The sequence below is a fragment of the Bos javanicus genome, chromosome 3, assembly GCF_032452875.1.
Source record: "Bos javanicus breed banteng chromosome 3, ARS-OSU_banteng_1.0, whole genome shotgun sequence".
NCBI classification, from domain to species: domain Eukaryota; kingdom Metazoa; phylum Chordata; class Mammalia; order Artiodactyla; family Bovidae; genus Bos; species Bos javanicus.
Genome location: NC_083870.1, coordinates 19,104,594 through 19,128,092, shown reverse-complemented (window position 1 = coordinate 19,128,092; position 23,499 = coordinate 19,104,594). Strand labels below are relative to the sequence as shown.

At 41.9% G+C, this 23,499-nt stretch overlaps 1 protein-coding gene across 3 annotated transcripts; it reads right to left on the bottom strand.

The window, feature by feature from the left end:
* Positions 1-1,441: 1,441 nt before the first annotated feature.
* Positions 1,442-23,124, bottom strand: TDRKH (tudor and KH domain containing). 3 transcript variants are annotated; one of them, XM_061406374.1, is made up of 14 exons: positions 23,042-23,124; positions 8,649-8,785; positions 7,909-8,015; positions 7,114-7,303; positions 6,081-6,220; positions 5,653-5,974; positions 4,416-4,576; positions 4,061-4,233; positions 3,760-3,824; positions 3,327-3,478; positions 2,995-3,096; positions 2,649-2,742; positions 2,357-2,444; positions 1,442-2,179 (listed from the first exon to the last, which is right to left on the bottom strand). In XM_061406374.1, the coding sequence occupies exons 2-13, from the start codon at positions 8,770-8,772 to the stop codon at positions 2,392-2,394; spliced, it is 1,683 nt and encodes a 560-aa protein (XP_061262358.1). In that variant the 5' UTR covers positions 8,773-8,785; positions 23,042-23,124; the 3' UTR covers positions 1,442-2,179; positions 2,357-2,391. The 3 variants fall into 3 exon arrangements, with proteins under 3 accessions (XP_061262358.1, XP_061262369.1, XP_061262353.1); XM_061406385.1 differs by having other exon boundaries at positions 23,047-23,115; XM_061406369.1 differs by having other exon boundaries at positions 23,004-23,113.
* Positions 23,125-23,499: the final 375 nt, after the last annotated feature.

The window sequence follows — 23,499 nt, the reverse complement described above, 5'->3', positions numbered from 1 at the left end:
GGGGAGTGGGGGAGAGGGCTGGCTGGAGTGAAAAATGAGCCTTACAGAGCTGAATTCACTGAGGGACAGACAGACATTTGATGACTGAAAAGCTCAAAGGGGTCTGAGCAAGACAGGGAAAGGACCCAGGGATTTTAAGCTTTTGCCTTCCCCCATCCCAAAACTATTCCCTTGTTTATTTTAACCATCTGAGCACCGGCCAGGAGCAGGAACCAAGCACCGGGGAATTCAGAAAGACTTAAGCTTTACTGGGATATTTTTATCCATATACTTCGGTTCAAACTGGAGACCAGTGAAGGAAATGAGAGAAGGTACATGGTTCCTGTGGCACTAGTTTAAGGGCAGGAACATTCCAGGAGGCTGCAGAAGTAGTGCTGTTAAGAATAGGGAACTCATTAGAATGGGTTAAAAGGTCTTAAAAGCCATGTTAAAGGAAAAGGCTTTCATACACAGTAACAAACTGTAGCTAAGAATGAGATACCACTCATTTTTCATAGAAGTCCTGTGAACAGTTTATATCAGGAGACCTCTTTTTAGAGTAAAGGCTGATAAACAACAAGGTCCTACTGTATGGCACAGGGAATTATACTCAATATCCTGGGATAAACCATAATGAAAAATAATACAAAAATAAAGTCACTTTGCTGTACTTTGCAGTGTTGATTGTCACAACACTGTAAATCAACTGTACTTTGATTAAATAAAATTAAAAGAAGAGAGTAAAGGCTGAGGAAACTGGGAACTAACTGGCCCCATGATTCTGTCGTAGAGTAGCTCCAATTCCAGGGCCGAGCTGGCTTCAGTGAGCAAGTGCAGCCAAGGTCTGAAATATCAAATCAACAGCATGCTTTCATTGATTCTTGTGGGACTACCCAAGCTACCCAGAGATGCTCCTTCACTGAAGCCTTTCTGCTAATTTCTACCGAGGTTTTTCTAAGACAATCAAATTTGAAAATTGTGTTTCTGGGAAAATATAGTTGCCATGCAGTACATGGGTAGCCTCCATCAATCCCTGGATTAAAAGTCCTGCGTGTCAGAGTCTTATGTGCTAGTTTTAAGTCTTCTACTTTACCTTGCTGATGTTTAAAAAAAAAAAAGGTTAATTTACCGTTATTCTCCCACCCATTTTCAAGCACCTTCACAGTTCTCACTGGATCCTCACAATACTGTCAGAAATGGAGAGATGCTACGTACGGAAACAGGCTCCAAAGTTCACAGCAAAGATCTATTCCTAGAACCCAGGTTTCTGTAATTCGAATCTACCTCTTTTAGGTGAGGTTTTAGTGAATGATTAATTCTCAAGTCGCTTTAAGGAAAGAATATGATCTGCACATGAGAGGGACAGCTGTTTCATAGGTGGTGTGAGGTGTTAGGCAATCTTACCAGATTTCAGTACAGAAGATACCCATAGGCTTGTTTCCACCTTGTGATTCAACCAGCATTTAGTTTTAGATAACTTTCTTAAGAACTTTATTCAGCAAAGAACACCCCAAATGATCTAAACAGCTCTACAAGTTCTCTATGGCTCTGTGTGTATACATATATTGATATAGATACTATACCAGCAATATAGCAACATTTCCTGAGTTACCTTTCTCCTTGTCTACTTGTATTTTAACCAAAGTTTACAGGGAAATAGCTGGAGCACTGTTACAAAAATCTTGTCTCCAATAACACATTAGCAGTTGAGGCTGGGAGGCAGTATTTTCTTCTCACTTTCTGAGGCTTTTAATATAATTATGCTGATTTTTGCCTTTGCTGCCTGACTTAACTGCAATCTTTGAGTTTACCACTCAAAAGATTTCCCCTTAACCAGAGTCACCTCATGTGGTGAGTCAGTCTGCAGAATTATCACTTCCAATAACCAAACCCTGGCTGTTTCCCAGCCTCAAAGAGGACGCTGCCTAGCAGTACTGTGCATTATGACTGCCAGAGGGGAACAAGCTGGATACTAAGCAGCCTGAAAGTCATGTGGCAGTACTCACACTGCACAGGGCACAGGGGGTGGAGTTAGGGGCATGTGTCTGTCTCCCTCCACCCCACATGCTCTCTGGTAGTCCGGTGGAAGAAGAAAATGCATTTGGTTCACAGCAAGCCAGGTCATGTATATAACGAAGGAAGAACTGCATAGATCTCTATTACAGGCTCTTCTCTCCAGGCACCGAGTCTAATGCCAAACCTGCCAAAGACACACACAGAGAGACACAAAAAGCTTGAAAGGGCTCAAACTGAAAGTAAAGCTGCAGGAAGGCAGCTGCAGAAAAGTAGTAATAAGATGGGCTACAGGGAAGAGGCAAGGCCCTGTGGTCACCTCATTACTCTCTGGTTGCTACAGAGAGAGGACAGTTCTACTCACAGCAAAGCAGATGGCCGAGGCAACTGAAGGTGACTTCAGAGTAAGTAGTCATCTTCAAGATTATCATCACCAGACATAGAGGCAGCTTCTATTCAGACATGAGGGTAAAGTTAGATACTGCCCTACTGTAGCAGGCACTGCCATTGAGGATCAGAGAAAAAAATAGGCTTTTTGGTGTTCAATGACTACTCTGGTTAGGAGATAAATCTTGACACAACTTCCCTAGTTTGGAGAGGCTGACTAAGAATTGGTAACTTCCAGAGATGCTCGAGGGAGCAAATGCTGTTTGTACCTGATAAACTGAGGCAGGACAGGGTGTTTGCTATCTCTCCAGGGCTCTTCTTGGTCTCAGTGAGCATGCTCAGTGAGACATCTGTTTCTGTGGCCTGAGGGGATAAACAGGAGAAAAAGGAAGAACGTGTTTGGCTGGTGGGAAAAGAGAAGCGACCCCATCATTTTGCTCACAGAGTCTGGTGTGGCTGCTAAGGGACACAGTGCTTCCATTGATCAACTAGTGGAGCAACTCAGAGTCCTTAAGGGTGTTCTACAAATTGCATGCATGACTAGAAGCCCTCCTGTCTTGAGGCACAAGGTTTGTCCCAAAGCAGCACCCCAAATGATGATAATGGCTCACTTACGAGGTCGTCCAACATTACTGGGACAGCTCTGTTTTTTTCCATGTCTTCTGCAAGCTCAACTGCATATCCTTTACGAACTAATTCTAGCCCAATATCAAGATTCTGAGAAAAGAAATGAAAAGGCTTCTTGGTGTTCAAAGAAGGGCAAATCAAAGGAAGGGCAGAAGAGCTGGGATTGATACTTTAAAAAATTCCTTTGGTGGTTCAGTTAAGCAGGAGCTTATGAAGCAGGACTATTATATCAAATAAGGATTTCTGAGAAAGGAAAAGAAGATGAGCCTGTAAATATACTGAAGAGACAGTGTGCTCAGACAAGTGAACCTCAGTCTTACCTTCCCGTCGCTAGTATCATATAAATAGATCTTGGGCCAAGTTGAGATCCCAGACTGGACATAGCTAGAGATCTTGGCCACCAGGGGCTTCCAGTCAGCACAGTGAGTGAGTCTGTCAAACTCATCCAAAGCTTCCTCTTCCCACTGTTCACCTGGTTAAAAAAAATTGTAGACAGAGCCTAAGAAGGGGTCAGTGCTGACAGGGGTGGGATTATGCCCTGGAGGGAAGCTGGAACTACCTCTGTCTACTTCAGAAGGTACCTATGTCTGACTGCCAGGCAGGTTTCTGGCTGTTGCTGTCTGGCACTGGTGATGAAAAGGCGCCTGAGCCCCCGGAACTCAAAAAGCCTGGGAATGTGAGAATCCCCACCACATGCCCTGTGAAAGTTATTCTGTTTGTACGCACAGTCAATAGGTAATAGGACCAATTTACCTGAGGGGGCAATCCGTGCCAGACTACACTCTATTGCTTGAAATGGAAGGCTTAGGAAGTCACTCCTAAAGTGAAAGAAACTGAAATTAGAATCCTAGTGCTAGGAGGGCCTTCTTATATTCGTTCCTTCTAGACAGCACCAGTTAACCCAGCAGCGGAAGATAATTAACTGATCTCTAAAGAGGCTCTCTTCCAACCCTCCCCGCAATCTCCTCCTCCCCAGTGAGAAGTGCCAACAGCTCACCACCTTATGGCCAGGACTGAGTCAACAGATGAGACTCCAGCCTGATTCCACACTGACCTGAGCACCCTGAGATCCCTCAGTGGGCAATCTCCATTATCTCCAAAGTCAACAAAGTAAAGGTCCAGGTTCCCATTCTCCAAGGTACCAAGGATCCGGGCTCGATACCAGGAACCATTTGTAGGTAAAGGTGCTGCGACAATGTCTCCTACATGTACAGTCAAGTCTTCAGGCTACACAAGGAAATGAGGAGTCAGGAGAGGGCAGAGTTAGGAAGGGATGGGCTAAAAAACTGAATACCAGAAGGAAGAAAGAACAAGCCATTGCTCCACAGGAAAGGGAAGAGAATACATCACAATGAAAAAGGTATGTCCCCCTTTCATCAAACCCCAGCCCTGTCCCTATAGCAACTCACCAGACTATTTTCGTAGTGCTGGGTCATCTCACTGACAAGCTTATCCAGCTGCAGGCTGCGGGAGCCAATGATTTGGATCCAGAAGTGGTTAGGATGTTCAGAGGCAGAGACATACACTTCTAGGAACTCATCAGCATGGAAACTGAAGTCCGGACTGGGAACTAACCACAGGCATAAGCAAGTTAAGCTACAGAATCATTATTATCTAATATGATGACCATTATCAGAATCATCTCTGGTTGAAATGGGAAGACTGCATCAGTGGGGTGAGAGGTACAAATAACAAGTGGCTAATACCATTTAAAAATGGCTGGAGGGACAAGTGGATGAATCATACAAAAACATCCTGAAGGAAAGGTACGATAAGCTATGTTCTGTTCTTTATATGTAATTGAGTAATTAGAGTTCTTCACATTCTTTGTCATCCGCCGTGTACTCAAATCAGCACCAATTATAATGAAGGGAAATCCCCATATGCTAGGGAGAAGATATGTGGACAGATGTGGGCCTGCTCCAGATTGTATTCCACCACCGATTCATTACAGACCCTGGACACGTCTATGAACCTCTTAAGGACTCTGGTCTTCCCTGCCCATCCCAGTACCTATGCATAGAAGAAAAAGCCCATAGCCTTTTCATTCTTCTTGAATGGTGAAGATTTTTAAGAACAGTAATGAGACAGGAAAAAATATTGGACTCAAAAGTATTTTACTTATTTGTGTATGTTTGAAGAAAGAATACCATGTAATTCAATTATTTGATGTATTACTTGCAGACCAGTTTCCTGTGAACGAGCACATTTCTATATTGTTCTCTAATTAGCTGGTTTGTATTTAGAAAAAAATTTGTGTTCAGTATTAACCCAAGGAAAATATTACCGGAAAGTCCCATCTGTAATTAAAGAACTGTAAATGTAGTCAAGAAAATAGAAATTATTTTTTTATTGTTTCCTTATTCTGGGTTATCTAAGCCAGTATTTCTGGCTTTCCAGGTAGCAGTAGTAAAGAACCCACCTGCCAATGCAGGATTGGCAGAGGGCTCGATCCCTCGGTTGCGAAGATACCCTGGAGAAGGAAATGGCAACTTGCTAAAGTATTCTTCCTGGGAAATCTCATGAACAGAGGAGACTGGCAGGCCACGATCCATGGGGTTGCAAACAGTCAGACACAACTGAGCATACACACATAGCCAGTATGCCTATCTTCCATATGGCTAAGGGGTCCCCTTTGTTACATACTTTCAAACATGGACATCTCTGGACTGGTCTGGATAGCAGACCTCTGAAAGCTGTCATCATTAGGTTTCTCCCAGGAACCCTCTTCTGGTCCCACAGCAGCCACGTCACCATCTCCTTTGTGGGGAGGAACTGCCAGAGGTGCAGCCTGTTTTAAGCTAGTGCCAGTGTTTTTCCATAAAGCTGGCTCTCTGGCTCCACCTGGCTCTGTCACTTCCTCTCTTCTTACGCTGATTGGCTGCTTCCGTGGAACTCTGGTTTCTGCAGAATGAGCAATTCTCTTCCTAAGTTCTTCATCTTCTGAAACTTTCTCCAGTATCAAATGCTGTGGAAAATAAGAGAAGGGATGATATCTACATGGTCAGATACTGACCCAGGATGGAGTAAAGGGTTCTTCTCACTCTCAGATACAATTCAGGTTAGCTACTTGCCTTAGCTGCTGCCACTTCCTTCTGCGTTCCTGAGATTTTTATAAGTCTTGATAGTAGCAATGTTCCTTCTGATTCTTTGTCACAGGTTATTTTGGCTCCTGAGGCCTTACAGATAGAACGAATTGTCTCGCCGCCTCTCCCTGTATTGAATAATACATAAGACCCTGTCCTTTCCTCTACTACTCCTAGTGATGCCACTATCTTGTATACACTATGAGGTGAGAGTCAGGGCTCATTTTCAAACTAAACAGAATGTAGGATAGTGAATGGAAAACAGGAGCTACTGAAATCCTTACTGTAATCAGGGGGATACTAGATTATTTGCTCTACCCATTTTATTTAAATTCTACACACTGGCTAAGTTAATGTGGTCATGTCACTTTCATCTTCTGGCCACTAAGCAGACTTCACATCCTCACTTCATTAGCAGACATCCCACATGAAACCACTGGACCAAGCACAGGACGCTTCTCTGCCTCTCACAGCAGCATGAGGAATGCTCTAGGAGAAGGCATAAAAAGTGCTTTCTATGGCACGGTCTTGAGAGATTTAGGATAAAATGAGCATCCTTAGCTTCCCTTTAAAAGTCTTAATATGAGGTAAATACATTTACCTGAACCCTTGTGGAACCTATTTGTAAGGTTCAGATCATACTTTAAAAATTTTTTATTATTTATTTTTGGCTGTGTTGGGTCTTAGCTGTAGCATGCAGGCATCTCTCCAGTGTGGCACACAGGCTTAGCTTCCCTGAGGCTTGTGGGATCTTAGCTCCCCGCCTAGGGATCGAACCCATGTTCCCTGCATTGGAAGGCAAATTCTTAACCACTGAACCACCAGGGAAGTTCTCTTACAACTTCTTGAGGTAATGAGTTTTGCTTTACCACTGGCTTTATAAAAGAGTAAAGCTCTGCTCTCAATTTCCCTCAGCAAGATGAAGGGGAAGAAGGCCAGGAAAAGCCCTCTGGAAAGTGTGAAAGAAAGGAAGGCAAAGGGAACAAAAAAGGAAACAGCAGAGAAAGTTGTCCAGTGGTACCTATGATTCTGCCCACGGATCTCTGGGGGACTGAGAGCTGCTCAGACACTGGCGTATTCTCTGTCAGGATCTGATGAATCGCTGCTTTGGCCTTGCACACCTGAACAGGAAACCCACTGATAAGCAGCACCCGCTCATCTCCTATATCCTCCGTGTCCACATCGATCCGAGCACCCGTCTTCTTTCTTAGCTGCAGAGAAAAGGATATGTGGCAGTATGTTCTGGAAGAGCTCTCACCTGGGTCAGCTAAGGATACTCTAAACCTAACCCTGGAGGTGGATGGAACCGGACACAGTAATCAGTGAAATCGGGTTTTGTAAGCAGTCCTCAATTACATGTACTTACGGGAGGAGAGACAAAGATAACCCTGAACAGCAGTTAATCCAAAACAGTTTCTCTGTGTTTAGACTGGTATTTCCCCAAATTTGGATTAAACAATCAATTATTTAGTTTTCTTGACATTCCAAATGAATAATGGAAGATGGTAAAAAGAATTAGGGAGCAATTAATTACTGCCAATTAATAAGAGTTCATAATTCCATAGCAGACAGGAATGATTCAAACTATACCAGGATGAGAACCATCCAATTAAAAATCCCCATTTCAAGCTAAGTCACCCATTCTATAAGGAGTAGAAGTACTCATCTCTGGAAGGAAAATAGCAGCCAGAAACTTCCTATTTCTGTTTTGTTTTGTTTAAAATATACATAGTGTAAGTGGGTTTTACAGAATGGGGGCAGAGGATGGACAGCAGAAATCAATCCCGGGAAAGCTGTTGCCTGCTCACACACTTACTTGTTTAATATTGGCTCCTTGCCGACCAATGATGAGCTTTACAGCCTCTTGGGGGACTCGCATCTCTATCTCGATGTCATCTTCCCCAACAAATGTCAGCCGTTCTTCTGCACAGATCATCAGATCAGACTTAGACAGTACCCAAAGCTATTACTTCCCCTCCCCTGAATCAAAGCTGTCAAAGAGACATTGATGTAAAAGATAAACTGAGGATATCAATCATAAAGAGAAGGAGAAGCAGCATCTGAGTGGGAACTAAAAGGTCCTGAAAGACCAGAAGATGGGCATTCTTTCTGGGATACCGTTTTCAAATGCTAAAATGGGAAAGCCATTAGATTCTGGGCAAACTACTTCTCCCAAGACATGACTCCTGGAGAAGAATGAAGGCCAGAAGTTGCCTGAGGAGTCCGTTAGGCTCAGAACTTCCCTCGTTTATACACAAATCATTTTCTAAGTCCTCCTCTCTAGGTCCAGGCAGTGGGGAAACTGGACCCAACAGTTAGCAGAATCCCTTACAGTGCTGGTGTTGCTGAAGGGAACAAATCAACAGAATTATAAAATGAACTCTTTATTTCACAGACTAGCTTCACATTAACGTAGAAAAGAAAAACTTTGTTTCAAAGGTCCCTCACAGAGAGCCAATTACATCCCAACAAGTGATAACTTGAAAGAAGTTTCAAGTTAACAATGCCAGAACATAGTCTAACCATTTCGGTATGTACAGCCATGGATTCACGTACCTCTGCTTTCCCTGTATCTGCGGTATAGGATATAGGCCACTGTTGCACTGGCAGGGATCCCAAGGCCCAGTGCTATTTTTTGAATAGTGGACAAACTTGTCCAAGAAGTCCGTTCAGTGGACATTTTCGGCCGCCTCCTGAAATAAGCATATGAAGAGAAGGGAGCTTTCATACAACTTTTACGCCAGAGAGGATGGAACACATTACAATATTACAAAGAACACTACAGCCTAATTTCCCATTTCAAGAGCTGGAGCAGTCTCAAGGTGTGCTTCATGTGAAAGGTCATGAAAGGGGTACTTTTTTCAGAAAGTTAGCTGAGGGACACACACACATATGATTAAACAGAGGAGTACTACTCCCAGCCCAACCCCTGCAAAGAGGACTGTGTATTGATCAGCTTTAAAAGACAAAGGAACAAGGAATTAACTGAATCAAATATTTTAAAAAATTTACATTTCATATCAAACTATTTAAAATTCCTTACGTGTGCACTTCTATGCCTTCTGGCCTTTCTGGATGCTGTTGTCTCTGAAAGGAATGGCACTCCAGGCCCAGGTTTAGGTTTTGCTACTTCTACTTCTCTCTCTTGGAAGTGTGGTCTATTTATTCTCTGTACTCCTTATTTCTACTTAATCCTCAACTAACAGTGAAAGGGGATTCTTCCTGCTCCTTCATCAAAACTAAAACTTTTCAGGTAATTAACCTGCTGCTGCTAAGTCGCTTCAGTCGTGTCTGACTCTATGCGACCCCAGAGACGGCAGCCCACCAGGCTCCACCGTCCCTGGGATTCTCCAGGCAAGAACACTGGAGTGGGTTGCCATTTCCTTCTCCAATGCATGAAAGTGAAAAAATAAAGTGAAGTTGCTCAGTCGTATCCGACTCCTAGTGACCCCATGGACTGCAGCCTTCCAGGCTCCTCCATCCATGGGATTTTCCAGGCAAGAGTACTGGAGTGGGGTGCCATTGCCACCTAGATGGCATATATAAGCCTTATCTAATCTCACCTCTCTTCCCTCTTTCCCATGGTTTCTATTTATCTGGAGGAGTCTTCTGAGTTTTGAGCTGGTCTTCCAGTGGCCTCTATCCATTGCTATTGTCACTCTGCTCTCTTTGGGCAATTTTATCCACACTTGAAGCCTGAACTACTATCTATATGCTAATGACCCCAACACTGTACCTGAACTGATTGCTCATCAAATCTCATTTAGACCACTGTAACGGTCTTGCTATTAGTCTCTCTCTGACACTGTATCTTCATTTTCTTACCCAGCATATCTTAATATGTCCCTCACTCTATTTCTTTATTTCATGTATCAGTACTTGCTCACCCTCCCAATTATTTTATACCATCTCTTCTCAAACCTCTAGTGCTTCCTTCTTCATTCTCCCTCTCAACTGATGTCTGCTTCCTATTTCACTGAGAAAGTAAAGCATTTGGAGAAAATATTAACTAACTTCCAAACTGATCCATCCACGTCCACCTCCTAGCATTTTATCTTCCTTCCTGTGGTCATGGATGAACTATTTTGGCTCTAGCGCTGAGTCTTTCATGTAAGTGTTGCTCTCCTTCTTTATCCTGCATCATTAATGTTTTCCTCTCTGCCGAATCTTTGCACAAGCAGACAAACACGCTATTATTTCTTTCTTAAAGAAAATTCTTTCTCAATTCCATTTATTCCTCCAAATACTACTCATTTCTTTCCTTCCTTTTGCAAGAAAACTCAGTGTCAATGCTTCTGCGCTAGATTTCTCTTCTTGAATTCACCCTTGCTGCTCTGGTGAAGGTCACCAGTGACTTGGATTTCCTGAATCCAATGGTCAAATCTCAGTCCTCCTTTTACCTCCCCCACCACCAGAGTCTGGCACAGCTGGCGACTCCCTCTCCTCTGACACTTTCTTCACTTGGCTTCACAGTACTGTTTCCTGGTTTTCCTTCTCCCTTTCTGGCGGCTCCATCAGTCTCCTTTGTTGGTTCTTGCTCCATTTTTTAACCTCTAAACACTGGAGTGACCCAGGGCTCTGTCCTTTGCCCTCTTTATTCAAGAATCATTCCGTCTTGGCTTTAAGCCCCATCTATTTGCTGACTGTTTAACTCCCAAATTCATAGATCTAGTGAGGACAGTTCTGAACTCCAGGTTTGTACATCCAACTGCTTATGAAATATCTCCTTTTGATGTTTAACAGGTATCTCAAACTTAGCAAATGCAAGTTCACTAAGCACCCCAGATCTCACTCCTTTCTTCTTTGCCCTATCAGTTAGTGGCAACTCCATTCTTTTCAGTTCCTCAGGCTAAAAATCTTATTCTTCTTTCCCTCAAACAGCACCTCTATCCTGGTCAGATTATCCAGAATCTGACCACTTTTTAACCTCTTTATTGCTATGACCAACATCTGCTCAAAACCACCATTATCTCGTCTAGATTATTAAAAAGCTTAATTACCTCCCTGCTTTTTGTCATCATCCAATTTATTCCCCATATAACAGCTGGAGTAAGTGAAAAGTGTTATTCATCTGCTCAAATCCTTCCACGGTTTTCCATTTCACTGTGTTTAAAAGCCAGTCATTATAATGACCTGCAAGGTGTTCATTTTGATTGTTTCCCCATTGGAAAGTTAACTCCCCAGAGGCAGGAATTTTTTTTTGTTCCTCAGTACTTAGCACATGGTAGCCACTTAATAAGTATTTGGTCAATAATAATCTTTGAATGAACACACTTCCTCTTAATCTTCAGCAACTCTCTTGCCTACATGTAAGCTCAGTGGTTTGAAAGGTTCTTTATAACCTAATCTCTGCCCATCATTTCCACAGCCTTATATTCTAACACTACTTCTACTGGGGAACAGGATGTGCTTTCTTAAGTATCTTTGCTCTGTCACATGTCACTTCTGTCTTCACAGTCTTACTCCTTAGCCCATCAATACACTTACAACCATTCTGCTTTTTACTTTAACAAATTACGTGTGATGAAATAAAAATTCATACTCTAAGGCAAGGATAATTTAAACATTAAAAAAATTTCCTCTGCCCTTTGGCCTTCTCTCTCCTCTCCACTGTGCACTGTGCATCTGCACCATGCGTCGACCAAACCGCCCCACTGGCAGAAGCCTGCCCGAACCATAAAGCGTAACACTCTTGAGGAGCTAGACTCAGAAACGGCCACATTCGATCCACTATACTGCCCTTATAATGTTGCTCAGACTGTATCTCATATCTGAATTAGGCTGCCAAGTTAATAATGGGAAATTGTGCCTTGAAGGCCAAACTCTCGTGTAGACAGACAGCCACCTACGGGAATACCAGCTGGGTTTATGTATGCTCGCAAATACTTAACTAAAAATTAGAGGAAACCCTACCCTGAAATGGCCAAGACTGGCTTCTCTTTCTGGCATTCCAAAACTGATTTTCTGAATGCAGTTAAAAGCTGGCAGTCTCCTGAAACTCTGCCTGCAGGGTCTACTAGAAATAGTGGAAAGAATTTTTCTCTTTTAAAAATTAGGTTAGCAGGGAGAAATATTTGTACAGGGTTAGCTTTTTAAAGCTTTGGATCCTGCTTTAAAAATCCTGATCCTTTAAAAATCCTGATTCTTTAAAAATCCTTTGGATCCTGAATTGAAAAACTTCCAAGTTAAAATTTTAGACAGCTTTCATCTTAAACCACTGTACCTATTTTAACTGATATGCAGAAGCCTCAAAACACTTCAAAATTTCAAAACAGCCTCAGTGAAAGATTTGTTGTAGAAGGCTAATGAAAGATTAATGATAGGTACCTAAAAACTGCTCCCCTCTATCTTTGAATACTCATTCTAATAATCCTCTCTCTGACTTGCCTTTCCACTCTGGAGACACTATTAAATGGTTACCTTTAGAAATGGGACCACCTGAGGAATGCAAGTTGGTACAGGCACTATGGAAAACAGTATGGAGGTTCCTCAGAAAACCAGAGTTATCATATGATCCAGCAACCCCACTCCTGGGCATACACCCAGACAAAACTATAATCAAAAAGATACTCGCACCCTTATGTTCACAGCAGCACTATTCACAGAAGCCAAGACATGGAAACAACCTAGACGTCCACTGACAGACGAATGGACAAAGAAGATGAGACATATATATATATATATATATATATATATACACACACAATGGAATACTACTTAGCCATAAAGAACAACAAAGTAATCTCATTTGCAGCAACATGGATGCAACTAGAGATTATCATACCAAGTGAAGTCAGAAAGAGAAAGACAAATCCGTACTTATATGTAGAAACTAAAACACAGCACAAATGAACCAATAACAAGCAGAAACAGACTCACAGACACAGAGATCAGACTTGTGGCTGCCAAGGGGGAGGGAGAGGAGGGGCCAGCTGGGAATTTGCTGGTAGATGCAAACATTTAGAATGGATAAACAAGGTCCTACTATACATAGCGCAGGAAACCATAATGGAAAAGAATAATAAAAAAAAAAGAAATATATATGTGTAAAACTGAGTCACTCTGCTGTAAAGCAGAGACTGGCACAGTATTGTAAATCAACTATACTTTAATTAAAAAAAAAAGAAATGGGACACCTGAAGCTGTAGACCATAGCTAAATAATTTCTTAAGCCCAGGAAGAATCCTTAAAAGTGTGTGTAAATGGATTGCCAAGATGGGTGACCACTGGCCTGACTAAAATGATCACAGCTGATATTTAGAACCTGAGAGGAATTTTACTGGGGGGAGGTGGAGTCTCTGTCCCCCAAGCTAAATGAGGGAACATAAAATTCCAGCATTGGTGAATGCATATGTCAGTCCTTGCCCTGAGGTGGCTACTCAGTTTTATGAGGAATTAAAAACCACTGTCCTTGTGTTGCAGGAAGGGGGACCACCTTCCAGGGCCCAAAAATGGGCTCCTCTCTAACACTAAGAAATGAACTGTCTGAGCAGACACATGTGCTAACCAAGCAAGAAATATTACTGGAAAGGGCTCCTGGGCAGAGAGTTGTAGGGTAAGGGAACCCAGGAAAACAGCTCTGACACATGGCTCGCAGTCTCAGGTTTTATGGTAATGGGATTAGTTTCCAGGTTGTCTTTGGCCAATCATCCTGACTCAGAGTCCTTCCTGGTGGCACATGCATTTCTCAGCCAAGATGGATGCCAACGAGAAGGATTATGGAAGGTGACTGGACACATGGTGTCTCCTTTTGTTCTTTCCCGAACTCTTCCGGTTAGTGATGGCTTATGAGTTCCGTGTTCCTTACCAGGACCTCCGGTCATAAAATAACTCATGCAAATAGTTACTATGGTGCCTGGCCAGGGTGGGTGGTTTTCAGTCAGTGTGCTTCCCCTAACACTTGTTTTAAAAATCTAGTCTTTATAGGACCAGAGGTGTGGCCTCCAGAAATAATACAAAACTCACAGGTGGTGCCAGTGGTAAAGAACCTGCCTGCCAATGCCAGAGACTCAAGAGATAAGAGTTCCCTTCCAGGGGTTGGGAAGATCCCCTGGAGAAGGAAATGGCAACCACTCCAGTATTCTTGCCTGGGAAATCCAAGTCCCATGGACAGAGGAGCCTGGCAGGCTACAGTCCACAGGCTCACAAGGAGTTGGACATGACTTAGTGACTAAACAACAACAAAACCTTTCTTATTAAGAGGCTTGCAAGTACTGGAGAACAAAAATCTAGCCCTTAAGGAACAAAGTATCCAAGGAGGAACTTGTGTTTTTCTTCCTATGCCTTTGAGATGCAAATATTCTATTTGGTCTTTTCCAGGAGCTCTTATCTGGACCATCTTTTTTTTTTTTTTTTTTGCTGCACTGTGTGGCTCGTGGAATCTATGGTCCCCAGGGATTGAACCTTGGCCCCCTGCACAGGGAGTGCAGACCACCAGGAAATTCCCCAGACTATTTTTTTAAAACACAATTTCATGCAAATCAAAACTACAACGATGTACTACCTCACACTGTGCTAAATGGCCATCATTAAAAAGTCTACTGGATACTGAAGAGATAAGATGGTAGAGTAGAAAGACCTAAGCTTACCTCCTCTCATGAAAACACCAAAATCACAACTGCTGAACAATCATTGACAAAAAAGACTTAAACCAATAAAAAAATATATTCTACATCCAAAGACAAAGAAGAAACCACAACAAGACAGAGGGGCTCTTTCACGATTTAATCAAATCCCATACCCATTGGGTAGGCAACTGACAAACTGGAAAATAATTATATTGCAGGGGTTCTCCCACAGGAGTAAGAGTTCTGAGCCCCAAGTCAGGCTCCTCAACCTGGGGATCTGGCATCAGAAGCAGAAGTTCCCAAAGCATTTGGCTTTGAGGCCAGTGGGGCTTGAGTGCAGGAGCGCCACAGGACTGGGGGAAACAGACTCTACTCTTAGAGAGCACATTCAAGGTTTTACATGTATTGGGACCCAGGGCAGTGACTCCATAGAAGCCTGAGCCAGACCTACTTGGAGGTCTTGAAGGTTCTCCTGGGGAGACAGAGGTTGGCTGTGGCTCACAGTGAGGGCAAGGACAGGTGGCAGGGGACCCAGTGAATATTCAGTGTGAGCTCTCCAGGAGGTCACCATTTTGGCATTGAGACCTGGCCCCACTCAAAAGCTTACAGGTTCCAGTGCTGAGATGCCTCAGGTCAAACAACCCACAGGGACTCCCTGGTGGTACAGTGGATAGGAATCCACCTGCTAATGCAGGGGACGTGGGCAGATCCTTGGTCCGGGATCCACGGATCCCTGGTCCGAGAAGATGCCATATGCCGTGGAGCAACGAAAGCCCATGTGCCACAACTATTGAGCTCACATGCTGCAACTACTGAAGCCTATGCTCTGCAACAAGACAAGCCACTGCAACGAGCAGCTCATGTGCTGCAATGAAGAGTAGCCTGTGTGCAGCAACAAAAGACCCAGCAATGAAGACCCCGTGCAACAACAACAAAACTAACAAGGTGGGAAAGAGCCCCACCCATCAGTAGACAGGCTGCTTAAAGCTGTCCTGACCCCACAGCCACCTCTAAACACACTCCTGCTTACCAGAGGGACAAGACCCAGCTCTACCCACCAGTGGGCAGGCACCAGCCTCTCCTTCCAGGAGGCCTGCAGAAGCCCCTGGATCAACCTCACCTACAAGGGGACAGAGAACAGAAGCAAGAAGCTACAATCCTGCAGGCCGAGGAACAGAGGCTACAAACATAGAAAGTTAGACAAAAGAGAGTAATGATAGTAAACAAATTATATCAAGCATCTTTTCCAACCACAACAATCCCAAAACTACAAGGTCAGAAGTCAACTACAAGAAAAAAAAAAGGTAAGAAACAAACAACATGGAAGCTAAACAATATGTTACTAAACCAATGGATTACTGAAGAAATCAAAGACGAAATAAAAAAATACCTAGAGACAAATGAAAATGAAAACAGTGATCCAAAACCCATGGGACACAGCAGCAGTTCTGAGAGTTTACAGCAATACAATCTTACTTCAAGAGACAAGAAAAATCTCAAACAACCTAACCTTACAACTAAAGCAACTAGAGAAAAAAAACAAAATCCAAAGTTAGTAGAAGAAATCATAATGGTCAGAGCAGAAATAAATGAAACACAGATGAAGAAAACAAAAAAGATCAATGAAACTAAAAGCTGGTTCTTTGAAAAGATAAAATTGATAAATCTTTAGTCAGACTCATCAAGGAAAAAAGGGCGCAAATCAATAAAATTAGAAATGAAAAACTGATACCACAGAAATACAAAGGATCATAAGAGACTACTACAAGCAACTATACACCAATAAAATGGACAACTTAGAAGAAATGGAAAAATTCTTAGAAAGGTATAGTCTCCTTTCTTGGAAGAAAAGAAAGAAAACCAGGAAGAAAATAGAAAATATGAACAGACCAATCACAAGTACTGAAATTGAAACTGTGATTTAAAAACTTTTAACAAACAAAAGTCCAGGACCAGATGGCTTCACAAGTAAATTCTATCAAACATTTAGAGTAAACACCTATCCTTTTGAAACTGTTCCAAAACACTGCAGAGGAAGGAACACTCCAAACTCATTCTATGACACCACCATCATCCTGATGCCAAAGCCAGACAAAGATACCACCAAAAAAGAAAATTACAGGTGAATATCACTAATGAACGTAGATGCAAAAATTCTCAAATACTAACCATTTGAATCCTACAATACATTAAGAAAACATACACCGTGATCAAGTGGGATTTATTTCAGAGATGCAACGATGTTTCAGTATCTGCAAATTGATCAGTGTGATATACCACATTAACAAATAGAAGAATAAAAATCATATGATCACCTTAATAGATGCAGAAAAAGCTTTTGATAAAAATTCAATACCAATTTATGATTTAAAAAAACTATCCAGAAACGGGGCATAGAGGGAACCTATGTCAACATAAGAAAGGCTATATATGACAAACTCACAGGTAACATCATACTCAATGGTGAAAAGTTGAAAGCATTTCCTCTGAGATCAGGAACAAGACAAGGATGTCTGCTCTTGCCATTTTATTCAACATAGTTCTGGAAGTCCTAGCCATGGCAATCAGAGAATAAATAAAAGGAATCCAAATTGGAAAAGAAAAGAACTGTCACTGTTTGCAGATGACATGATATTATACACAGAAAATCCTAAAGATACTACCAGAAAACTACTAGAGCTCAATGAATCTGGTAAAGTTGCAAGATACAAAATTCATACACTCTTGCAATTCTATGGGGCTTCCCAGGTGGCGCTAGTGGTAAAGAACCCTCCTGCCAATGCAGGAGATGTAAGAGATCTTCCCTGGGTCAGTAAGATCCCCTGGAGGAGGGCATGGCAACACACTTGAGTATTCTTGCCTGGAGAATTTCATGGACAGAGAAGACTGGTGGGTTACAGTCCATGGGATCGCAAAGAGTCGGACATGACTGAAGCATGAAAGATTAGAAAGAGAAATTAAAGAGACAATCCCATTTATCGTCAAAAAGAATAAAATATCAATACTTAGAAATAAATCTATCCATGGAGGCAAAAGACCTGTAATCTGAAAACTATAAAATGCTGATGAAAGAAATCAAAGATGACAAGCAGATGGAAAGACATACCGTGTTCTTGGATTGGAAAAATCAATATCGTCAAATTGAGTATGCTACCCAAAGAAATCTACAGATTTAATACAATCCCTATCAAATTACCAACGACATTTTTCACAGAATTAACAGCAAAAATTTTTTAAATTTTTATGGAAACACTAAAGACCCTGAATAGGCAAAGCAATTCTAAGAAAGAAAAGAGCTGGAGGAATCAGGCTCCCTAACTTCAGATTATACCACAAATAGCTCATGCAGCTCAATTAAAGAAACAAAACAACCCTATCAAAAACTGGGCAAAAGATCTAAATAGACATTTCTCCAAAGAAGACAGATGGTCAAAAAATACATGAAAATATGCTCAACATACTGTTAATTATTAGAGAAATGCAAATCAAAACTACTATGAGGTATCATCTCACACTGGTTAGAATGACCATTACCAAAAAGTCTACAAACAATAAATGCTAGAGAAGGTGCAGAGAAAACGGAACCTGCCTGCACTGTTGGTGGGAGTGTAAACTGATACAGGCACTATGGAGAACAGAATGGGGGTTCCTTAAAAAACTAAAAGTACAACTACCATATGATTCAGCAATCCCATTCCTGGGCATATATTTGAGAAAACCATATTCAAAAAGATACATGCACCTCTATGTTCATGGCAGCACTATTCACATTAGCCAACTTACATGCCCATTGACAGAGGAGTAGTGAAAGAAGATGTGGTACAAGTATTCCTCTACCACAAATATTACTCAGCCATAAAAAAGAATATAACTTGCAGGAACATGTATGGATTTAGAGATCATCATACTAAATAAGTCCGAAGGACAAATACTGTATGATTATCACTTACATGTAGAATCTAAAATATGACACAAATGAACTTATTTACAAAACAGAAATAGACTCACAGACATGGAAAACAAACCTATGGTTACCTAAGGGGAAAGGGAATGGAGAAGGGATAAATTAGGAGTTTGGGATTAGCAGATACGAACTACTGTATATAAAGTAGATAAACAACATCCTACTGTATAGCACATGTATAGCACATGTGTAGCATATTCAATATCCTGTAATAAACCATAATGGAAAATATGAAAAATAATATGTGTATATATGCATAGCAGAATCACTTTGCTGTACACCAGCAACTAACTTAACATTGTAAATCAATTACACTTCAATTTAAAAAATAAAATGCAAATTTCAGGAAGCATGTAGGTCATTTGGAACTTGTCAATGACAAAATCTTGACTATCTTCTCCATTAAATATTAGTAGAAAGGGTTTAGCCATCTAAAAAGGTGACTGATTTGTTCCATCTGCCAGAAACCCAATTTGAATTTGCTTGTAACTGATGGGTTTAATATTACTGTCCCTGATTCATGGCTGAAATTTTGGAATGAAAACTATAGGGTGTCTGTTATGTATCTGTGTTGTAGCTGTGCTGCTGCTGCTAAGTCGCTTCAGTCGTGTCCGACTCTGTGCGACCCCATAGACGGCAGCCTACCAGGCTCCCCAGTCCCTGGGATTTTCCAGGCAAGAGTACTGGACTGGGTTGCCATTGCCTTCTCCAGTAGATGTGCTGTATTGCCAAAATTAATTTGTAAAAGAGCTGTATGTAATTGGCTTAAAGGAAATAAAACATCTATATAAATACTCAGAAATTTCACACGATCTTGTAAGCAGATAGGATAAGAGATCCCTGGACACTGTTTTCTTGACAGTAGAGAAGCCATTTTTAGCCTAAGTCATTTTGTAATCTAAGCCTGGCCACAATGCTTGTCCTTGAACAGGTCTCAGGACAGTAACAAATGATTTTAAGGGAACAAAGAATCCAGAAAACAATGGCTTATCAGGCAAGAGAAGTAACAACAGCAAAGATATTATTAGTTGTTAACAGAACTCCAGGTTCTATTTCAGTCTTAAAGATTAGCCTGAAGCACTGAACCACCAGATCAACTGACATCTAAGGGATGATGCTGTCTTTTCCTGACTCTCCTGACTTCAATCAACTAAAGAGAGGACTCTCAATCACCCAAGACCCTTCATGAATATGCATGTGCCCTTACACAGACCCACCAGTTTTGCTATTTGAGGAGACATGTTTGGAGACAGATCCTCAGTGTTCTCTTTACTTGCTGCAAGCAATGAATCCTTTTTTCTCCCAGTTTTTGACTTGGTTTTATGGCTTGATACCCACCAAGAGGTGAAGCCAATTTTCTGGTAACATCTGGGAAATACTCAATACTGAATCAATATCTGGTATTAAAGTTAGCTTAAGTTTGCTGAATTAATAATATGTATCTCTTTAGAATCATCAACATAATGGATAATATTTTTATTGTACCTAGATTTACTAGAAATCAAACAAGACCTTAAATCTGTTGCAAAATTTGCCGGCAAGAAAATAACTTGATATGATGAAACGTTTAAGTAAATAGAGGTAAATGAAATAAGAGCCTTTAGGTAAACTCTTTCAGACTAATTATGTTTTGGGAATGTCTATCCAAAATGCTCTCCATATTTTGGTAATTTGAAATTTTAGCATTTTGCTAAATTAAGTTAAATGCTGAAAGTCTAATGAATAGATAATTACCAAATAAAATGAGATACTATAGCACTAGTGAATATAGGTTTCCTTTTACAAAGAAACTAAAGATATTTGGAACTATTTAATAGGTTTGGTGCCATGCTAAGACATTTTCTATTAAAAAGCACATGTTTTCTAGAAACCATAAATAGTATTTATGTACTATTTATAAGCATAAATAGTATATATTTACATACTATATATAAGCTTGCCAGTCTACAGAATGCTAATGTAAAACAGTTAATAATTGCTTGTTAGTTTTCATTAGAGTTTTAAGAGCTGAGAATTCTAATTAATATACGCAATTTAAGCTACTAGAATAAGGGAAACATTGCAGTATACGAGGAAAGAAATGTTTTCAGAAAAAAGAAGGTATGAGGAACAGAAATACATTTCTATATTTGCCTTTGAGATCTTTTATTGTCACTTTGGTTCGGTGACCAAGAATCATTCCACGTATAATCCTATTTGACCAAGTGTTTTAAAGCTTTTTGATATGTTTAATTTTTTTTTTTTTTAACTTTTTGGCCACAAGGAGCAGCATGTGGGATCCCTTCCTGGACCAGGGATGGAACTGGCACTCCCTGCATTGGAAGCTCAGAGTCTTAATCACTGACAGGGAAGTCTCAAAACTTTTTGGTATTTTTGACAAACTTCCCAAAGTTCAAATTCTAAATAAAGTTCATCTTACCTCTAATTAACTTTGAGGTTTTCCAAGGGTCTCTAGAACACCTCAAAATGTTTTTCTCTATCTCAGAGAGGACAGAATGACCCTAGTATGACTCTGTACTAAGCTGGGTTTTATTGCTATGGGTTTCTACAGTACTCCAAACATCCCTTCATAGCATTTGCATTGCTTATAATCATTGATTAATGGCTATGTCTGTAGTGAGAATGAACTGAAGGCAACAACAGGCGGTGTAGGGAGACCAATTCAGAGGCTAGTCCAGGTGTCAATGATGGAGATGGAGAGAAGCAGACAGACGGTTCAGAGGGCTTTCAAAGGAAGAATACACAAGACCCAGCAATTGATTTATGGGAAAGTCAGAGGGTGAGCCAAGGAGCTGGCTATCACGTTTCTCATTTGAGCACCTGGTAGATGGTAGTGTCTGAGATAGAATATTGATGATCTGTTGTGGGGGATGAATGTCTGTGACATGGATGAATTTACTGGGTGACTTCCATTTGAAACAAAACCTAAATTTTACGAACAACTCTTCAAATACTATGAATGAGGTTTGTGCTAAAATATCAGCTGATATCTCAAAGAATATCTACTTGATTAATATTAATCAAGTATAGTTGTTTACAATTTACATATCCTTTCACATTGCTAAGTTTCTCTTAAAAATTAAAAGTGGAAAATATGATGGAAATAAGAATAATTCAACAGTGAAAAAAAGAAAGTGAAAGTGAAGTCGCGTCTGACTCTTTGCGACCCCACGGGCTATAGCCTACCAGGCTCCTCAGTCCATGGGATTTTCCAGGCAAGAATACTGCAGTGGTGTGCCATTTCCTTTGCTAGGGGATCTTTCTGACCCAGGGATCAAACACCGGGTCTCTGGCATTGTAGGCAGACGCTTTACCATATGAGTTACCAGGGATTGCGCCAATTCTACAGTACTAAATGCTAATTTGTGCTTGACTTTATTACTTCAAGTTGAATGTAAAGAGGAGACTAGAACTTAAGATCATACAAAGTGAAAGAAAGTGAAGTCGCTCAGTCATGTCCGACTCTGCGACTCCATGGACTGTAGCCTACCAGGCTCCTCAGTCCATGGGATTTTCCAGGCAAGAATACTGGAGTGGGTTGCCATTTCCTTCTCCAGGGGATCTTCCTGACCCAGGGATCGAATACCGGGTCTCCGGCATCGTAGGCAGACGCTTTACCATCTGAGCTACACAGAAGACAGGTGGGGCATCTCAAGGTTGAGAAAAGTAGGTAGGCAACGCTTTTCAGTAAAAGCTAACGATATTTGTATTAAAACAGTTGCTAACAACTATCTGATATGCATTTCAAAACACAAAGTGAACTTCATGGGAGCCAGGATCTGATATATCACTCCAGGATCTCCTAACAACCAGAAACCTACAAGGTACCTAAAACATGGTGATCGGTTTGTTGAACTGAAGCAGCTCATTCAATGTTCTCATTCTTGCTACATTTATTTTTAAACCAGTGAGTGAAAAAAGCCTCCACCCATTTCTCTCAGCTGAGGAAAGAGTAGCTGTGACACAGAAGTCTTGAGCCAAAACCCACGATTCTATGCGCGTTAAAAACTAAAGAGGGAAACTGGAAAAACAAATACTGAAGACCATTAAAGAAAAAGCTTTGGGAAATAAGAGGTAAACTGATAATCACTGGCTTGGGGCAAACCCTCTCGCACGGTGCAAGGGTCTGCTGTGACTACCTTGGGACGAGCGCCCTTTCTCTGGAAACAGTTACTAGCCCCGGGGTGGGAGAAAGCCGCCCCCAAAAAGCGCCTCACGACCCCAGGCTCAGAAGCTAGCTCCCGGGCCCCACACCCTCGTCTCGCCCGGGGGCGCCTTTCTTCTCTCAACCCCACATTCCCCGCCTTCTTGTTGCTAGTGGTGTCCCTGGCTCTCGCCTCCCCGACTCCCCAAACCTCCGCTCCTGGTCCCCGCCTTTACCGCTCCTGGAGTTAGCCGTCGCGCGCTTTGCCTCGCACCTCACCCCTGGGGCCGTGGCCGCCTCTCAGCAGCAGCACCACTCCGAGGCCCGCCAGCCTCGCTTCAGCCGCCACTTCCCCGCCCCCTCAGCTAGCCCGCACCAATCAGTGCCCGGCTTGCAAGCCCGCCCAATCAACCTCCTCCTCGAAACCAATCCTCGCGGGAGCTGCCCCTGAGCGACGGCGCTGTGCTGCGTGCTGGTACCCAATTACCCGGATGGAAATCTAAGCCCGGCCCACCAGGTTAGCCAATAGACTGCAGGGAAAGCCGACGACGTTGAGATTGCACCTGCTGAGTATTAAACAGCCAATTAGAGGCTCAAGGAGTACTCCCAGCCCATCTCCAGGCCAATTACCTAGGAGGCTTCCACTGAGGTGGGGGTGGGGGTGGGGTTGTAAATCAGCGCTCCAGAGGTGCAAGTGGGTGGAATCACTCAACCGCATCACTGTTCGCACAA

What these genes read in the sequence shown, in the direction of transcription:
- TDRKH (XM_061406374.1), bottom strand. Translation starts at nt 8,772, where the DNA reads ATGTCCACTGAACGGACTTCTTGGACAAGTTTGTCCACTATTCAAAAA. An exon ending in AAGGAGCCAATATTAAACAA is followed by an intron (nt 7,304 to 7,908) that starts GTAAGTGTGTGA and finishes TTTTCTCTGCAG; the next exon opens with CTAAGAAAGAAGACGGGTGC. An exon ending in AGGAAGTGGCAGCAGCTAAG is followed by an intron (nt 5,975 to 6,080) that starts GCAAGTAGCTAA and finishes TATTTTCCACAG; the next exon opens with CATTTGATACTGGAGAAAGT.